The 6783-nt window shown below is 37.3% G+C and overlaps 2 protein-coding genes across 2 annotated transcripts; both read right to left on the bottom strand.

Moving 5' to 3' along the window:
- Window positions 1-870: 870 nt before the first annotated feature.
- Window positions 871-1861, bottom strand: LOC136978606 (uncharacterized). The gene is made up of 2 exons (XM_067274346.1): window positions 1276-1861; window positions 871-1067 (listed from the first exon to the last, which is right to left on the bottom strand). The coding sequence occupies exons 1-2, from the start codon at window positions 1859-1861 to the stop codon at window positions 871-873; spliced, it is 783 nt and encodes a 260-aa protein (XP_067130447.1).
- A 73-nt stretch (window positions 1862-1934) lies between these two features.
- On the bottom strand, window positions 1935-2288 carry LOC136978605 (uncharacterized). Its single transcript, XM_067274345.1, has one exon. The coding sequence runs from the start codon at window positions 2286-2288 to the stop codon at window positions 1935-1937; it is 354 nt and encodes a 117-aa protein (XP_067130446.1).
- Window positions 2289-6783: the final 4495 nt, after the last annotated feature.

The following is a 6783-nucleotide window of genomic DNA, read 5'->3' as shown; positions in this document are numbered from 1 at the left end:
GAGCCAAAACAAGACAAAAAAGGTAGCAAGGAACAACAATTACTTTATTACTTTATCCATATGCATTTCGCCATCTAGGCCTCATCAGTGGATACATCAGGATGTATCTGATGAGGCCTAGATGGCGAAATGCATATGGATAAAGTAATAAAGTAATTGTTGTTCCTTGCTACCTTTTTTGTCTTGTTTTGGCTCATAGAATCCTCGAAGTCGGAAATGGAAAGAGTATAATTTTTACTTGTTATTTAACTAAAAATTTTTTATTTTTAGTGTGTTAATATTACCACCGATCCCATTGGTTTTAATAATTGATTTTATATTTATATAGAGTATAATACGCATATTTTAATATATTTAAAAAAAAAAAAAACAAACCCACTGAGAAATGTTCCGTGTGTAACAAGGTTCGGAAAACTGAAAATTTTAACAACGGGTTTGGCCGAACCTGTGCGAACCCACCGAATATCACCACTGAACATACCCCTACACGGAGTATATTGTCACAAGGCAAGGGGTATGTTGTCACAGGTAGCCTAAGTCTCACATTTCCTGAGTTTATTATGTTAAATTAAGTTTGATTATGTTAAATTATGCTTAATATGACATTTACTTGTATCAATTCTATAAAGAAAATAGACTACTAATTTATTATTATTTATTCTGCGAAAGACAATTAACTCAAATCTTTACATATCGTCTTCAGAGTCACAGTTGTGACAAACATAAAATGGATTTACATCCGTACATAGCTCGTGAGACCAATTTTTACATCTGGTGCACTGAATCCATTTTTCCTTGGATCGGCTATAACTCTCAGTACAAACCAAACAGAAGGTCTCTTCTTCCTCTTCTGATGAGTCAGTCTTTTCGTTATTTTACTAGAGGCAGCGTTGTGTCTTGAAGACGCTTTTCTTTTAACCTCTGCGATTTTAGAATTTTTTGTGCCTCCAACTTGTCTTTCTCAGGGGTGTCTGTCAATATAGCAGACTTGCATTTTCTTCTGTTTTGACGGTTACCCTTTCTTTCTCCTGCCTTTGGTAATGGCCGAATAACCTCCGGAGAAATTACTGAACATGACTGGGGATTAGCAGCTACTAAGGTTTTCGCAGGCCCGCCGTAAGCGGGCGTGCACCGCACGCGGGCGGCAAATTGGTATTTCTGGCAAGCTCAGCGTAGGTAGTCGTAGTTAAACAGGGGCGGCATAATCGGTATTGCACACAAACGGGCACTCAAACGGCTAGCGGCGCTGTTGGGTTTTCGCATTTGGTGGACTACCAGATAGACCAGAAGTCGAAAGTATGTTCGGATTTGGAGTTTCTGCACATGTATTGGTTAGTAATTTATTTATTATAAATGAATCTGTATGAGTTGCTGAATCTTCTGTGTTATTTGATCGTTCTATGAAAATGTTTTCGGCTGCAGATGCAGGGCTGTTCGGATTTTGACGATCTGTGACATAGCTTGGAAGAAAGTCTTGATCGGTGAAAATATCTCTGTTGAATGGATAAATTCCAGAAATTATATTATTTGGCACAACTGCTAATAGAAGTGCTAAAGAGACAATTGCAGGAATGTCATAGCTGGTGATAGTTTTCCCTGGATTAGTCTTCATCCACGAAGCATATGCAGAGTTGATAAATTTATTTAAGGGGCCGACAACACTCCGGTCTAGAGGCTGGAGCTTGTGGCTACAGTGTGGGGGAAAAGATAAAATAACACCGTTGTCTTTTGAGAAATTTAATCCGGGAATTGAGAAGTGAGACTCGTGGTTATCAAGTAATAACAGTATAGGCCTTTCTTTTGTACATTTAGTAGTTTCAACGAGATGCTTCAAAAATATTAGAAATTGCTCTTCTTTCATCCAACCGGATGGGTTTACTGTTCAAATAGAACCTGGAGGAGAATTTTTGCAGGAAGTGGTCTCTAAAGTGTACTCAAGGAAACACAAATAACGGCGAAATGCTGTTTCCAGAAGCAGATACTGCAAGAGCCATAGTTACTAGTTTGCAACTTTCAGCTGAGGTGATAGAACCAATTTGACGAAATCCTTTTCTAGAAACAACACGATCAAGACGTTGCACTGTAGTTATTCCAGTTTCATCCACATTGTAAATGTCATTGGGGCGGAAATGGCGACGCTCAAATAAATTTCCTAAATTTGTGAAAAAAGCATCCACATTTGTCTTATTGAAACTTGTGGGTTTAGATAGACTGGTGGCTTGGGGTGTTCGTATCGATAGTCTAGGATGCCTCTTTAGGAATCCCGTAAACCAATCAGGGCCTGCCATTAGGGTATCACTCCAGATTTGAAGAAACGGTTTGTTAAGAGCTGTCGCATAGTCATATGCTAATTTACGTACAGTACTTGTTTTGGCGTTAACCCAAAATAAATATCGGAAGCTTTTTTTATATATTTTTCCAACTCCAATTCCTCATCACTGGTAAAGACTTGTCTGTTCTTTTTATAACCCATTTGAACCGTAGAGCTTCCAGAATCAAGTTTTTCGTCAGTTATTTTCTTGCAGAATCTTGCTAAAGTTCTGTAATGGATATTGTATTCCTCTGCAGCTTTCCTAATGGAAATTGGCTGAACATTATTTTTAACTGCTTTGGCAGCTCTTAGTAAAACGTCTTCGGGTGGGGCATTTCTATCAGTTTTCCTTTTATAATTTCGTACCATTGGATAAAGAACAAACTAATTGGAGTAATGTTTTCACCCTTTTTAATTTTAAAACTATAATGTATGATGATAAAAAATCGTCAACCGCTTTCTTTCTCTTTTAATAAAAAGATTGTACTCGTTTTGTGTACAATCTTTTTATTAAAGTAAGTTGTCACAGTGACAAGTTGCCCCGTTCGATGTGTGAAAATTTGCCTCAAATGAACTTTCTTAACAAATCAGTTCATAGTTTATAATTTCAAAATAGAAAATTCGATTGCTCTTAATGTATATATACATTAAGGGCCCATCTAATAGGAAATATAGTTGTTACTCACCTTTAACTAATTGCAAGTTTTCAAACGGCACAAAACATGACACATCAAAATTTAGGCGACTTGCCGTAAATCTTTTAACCGCTAATTAACGGAAAACAATGTAACGGATATTATTCGAATTTTGTGTTGACGTAGGCGAGCGGTAAACGAATCTACTCCTAGATGACGTGACCGTTCAGTTTTGATTATATAGGCGATATTTGGACTGTGACAACTAGCCCCGGTCTCCCCTACTCCCCGAAAAATTCGTGGAGTTTTCCACCGCCTTGATTAAATCCTGGGTTTCCCAAAGAGATAAGCTAACGCCTTAACCGATTCGACAATTCCGTGGTTGAGGTGTGAAAACGGGATAAAAGGAGAAGGTCCGGGGGAAAAAGGATGTTTATCAAACTTGCATATAAGTAGATGTGCTTATAGTACATAAAACCAGGTATTGATAAATCAGCCATCCCAACGTGGAACACTGACACACAGAAAATCAAACGCTATTTATTATATTAAATAAAAAAGGCTTACTCTAATTCAGGTTATAAGTCGCCGTGGTATGACCCAAATTAATAGACGTTTGGCTGATGACAAACGCGGTCATTTACTTGAAATTCTGACTGGTCCCGATTCGGACATTGTTGCCGTGTAATGGCTCGTGCAAACTGACATTCGACCAGTACATGACAGTACATTTTGTATCTTCTAATTTAAAAATAACTGATTATAGTTTGAGCTGTAATCAGTTATGGCAAGACCCACGTTGGACTGATGCTCGTCGTTACCTGGATACAGAGGCGATGCCTAGGACATCGCAAATTTGGAAGTATATTTTAGTATTTAAGTTATCAAATTGCTACCTACTGAAAATATAATAGGACTGGTATCTATTGCATCTGCAGAGCGATCATTTTACTTTCTCGGGTGTCATAACATATACATTAGAAGGGAAACTATTAGAATCGTATCAAGTTTGACCATCCGAGTTTTTTGCAAATCTCCACGGTTTGAAACATCCTGAACCCAAAAAATAAAAATAAAAAAAACAGAAAAAATTCCGTGGATGTATATGTGTTAACGTCTATTTCGTTTAATATCTCAGGATGGAGTAAAGATTAAGAAACGAAATTTGACACGGTAGCTTGTATATAAGGAAAATTGATGTTATTAAATTTGGAAGGTGAGGAAATAGTGGACACATCTCCGGAAGGATCGGACTTAATGAAGATTTTACTCGTTATTCGCTTGTGCCAACGATAGATCTGACACTTAGCGGTATTAGCGCGAACTACATAATGGCGGCTGCTATGGGTATAAAGTAGTTTGTTAGAATAGAAAGTGTTCACCCTATCTAATATAGGCCATCGTCATGTTTAATATTATAAATGTTCCATTATAAATGTGTCCGTTTTCGAATATTTTACATATTTAAAATTCAAAAAAATAATTTAACTTTAAAATAAATTGAAAGAAGTGTGTATATTAAATAAATAAATAAACGAATAAAACAAAGCTAAGTGGACAAAAATGATTTAAGGGTTTTTAAATGCCATTCTTTTTTCTGTTATATATTTCCACGCTGTTGGAAGCGCATTAGCATCCATAGCATTTAGGCAACGGTTTTTCATTTTACTTTTATAAATTTCCACCTTTTCCATCTCCAACGCAATGGATGGAGAGTGCACCGTTTAAATGACTTTAGCCTCTTCCCATTTTACAATCGTTCCTTCAATCTGCTATAATTGATAATATTGTGTCGTGTCGTTTGTCAACATTGTCAACATTGTATCAAATGCTCTGTTTTTTATAAAAATCGAGAATGATTATAAAAGAACACCTAATATCTGTAGCTTGCTACGGAATGATAAAGACCGTAAAAAAGGAAGGTAAAGCTGGGGTATATAAAATTCCATTTGAAAATCAACAGTTAGGAATCGAAAAAGATTATGTGGGTGTGACTAGAAGAAACCTGGCGGTACGTCTGCGAGAACATACATACAATTTTGACAAAGGACACGACACTATTAGCAATTACGACACAGACTGAAGGAGCGATTGTAAAATGGGAAGAGGCTAAAGTTATTTAAACGGTGCACTCTCCATCCATTGCGTTGGAGATGGAAAAGACGGAAATTTATAAAAGTAAAATGAAAAACCGTTGCCTAAATGCTATGGATGCTAATGCGCTTCCAACAGCGTGGAAATATATAATAGAAAAAAGAATGGCATTTAAAAACCCTTAAATCATTTCTTTCTACTTAGCTTTGTTTTCTATATTTTATTTGTTTATTTATTTATTTAATATACACACTTCTTTCAATTTATTTTAAAGTTAAATTATTTTTTTGAATTTTAAATATGTAAAATATTCGAAAACGGTACGTTCCATTTTGGAACATTTATAATATTAAACCTGACGATGGCCTATATTAGATAGAGTGAAAACATTTGTATAAAAGAATTTTAAGCTCAGCAAAATTAGCTGTGGTGAAACTGAAGTGAATTGTTTGCTGAGAAAGAGCTAGATAGATGTGAAGTTATCAGTTTTAGTATTTCCTCTCCTTCTGTAAGACATATTTTTCGATCAGCCACATATTCTAAAATGTCACAAAGTGTAATCATCGTGACATAAACAACTACGAACTCAATTAGGATTAATGTCGGATACAAATGCGAATAAAACGTTTTGACTACAGAGAGAAAAGTTATTAAAAAGACAATACACAAGTAACTCTCGTACGTTGTCAAGCACGTTATACCCTTTGTGGTAGCCATTTTGGTCGACTCATACGCCACCTATATTTACTGGCACAAGCGAATTAGCATTTACAATTTTTTATAAAACTGTCAACCCTACCTTCAACGGCAGGTTGGTACCTCGGCGGGCAAGGTGGCAGCCTACCGCTCTGGCGGTAGGGCTGCCACCTTGACCGCCGAGCGGTCAAGGTGGCAGCCTACCGCCCTGGGGGACCCGGGATCGAATCCGAATGGGTCGAATAATCCCCAGGAATTTTTCGGGGGGTGGTCCGTTCGGATATGTCAGGCCCCGTCCCTCACCACCCGGTCGCCCCATTGTGGGCCTGGCCGAACCCATAATGGGCCTTCTGAAAGAGGCCCTCTTAGTGCCCACAGGGTGGAAAGAGTTAAAAAAAACCCTACCTTCAAAATTGAATGTTTTGCCGTTTCATAATAATTAGTAATGTAAAAAGTTTTTAATAATAAAATCTCATAACAGATGTCACCACGCAATTCATTTACAAGGTTTTTTTTTTAAACTCCGCCCTGTGGGCACTAAGAGGGTCTCTTTTAGCAAGTCTATTATGGATTCGGCCAGGCCCACAATGGAGCGGTCGAGTGGTGAGAAACGAGATCCGACATATCCGGTCGGATTATTCCCACCCGAAAAATTCCCAGGGATTTTTCGAATCAACCGGATTTGATCTCGGGTCCCTCAGAGCGGGAGGTTGCCGTCTTTTACAAGGTCTATAAACACAATACCGTGATGCATCGTGGCAGTCGCCATATCGGGTCCTTCGAGATCGTGTGTACTGCGAATTTGGTTATTTGTTTATTCGATATCAATTAACTGAATTTCTTTACTTATTTTTATTTTATTTTTTTTAAATGATTTGGTATTCAGCACCGAATTGTAAAAATTCATCAGTCAAAGGTGTTCCGTAGATTGTTCCGTTTTCCCGTTAACAGATGCAGGAGAGTGGTGATTCAGAAGTCGATACGAAGTATAAGTAACGTTTGTTAATGATTATTTACAGAAGAATCAGATTTATTAGAATTGAATAA

This window comes from Centruroides vittatus, unplaced genomic scaffold (genome assembly GCF_030686945.1).
Source record: "Centruroides vittatus isolate TY-2023 unplaced genomic scaffold, ASM3068694v2 contig_549, whole genome shotgun sequence".
Classification (NCBI taxonomy): domain Eukaryota; kingdom Metazoa; phylum Arthropoda; class Arachnida; order Scorpiones; family Buthidae; genus Centruroides; species Centruroides vittatus.
This window is presented reverse-complemented; position numbering and strand designations above follow the sequence as displayed.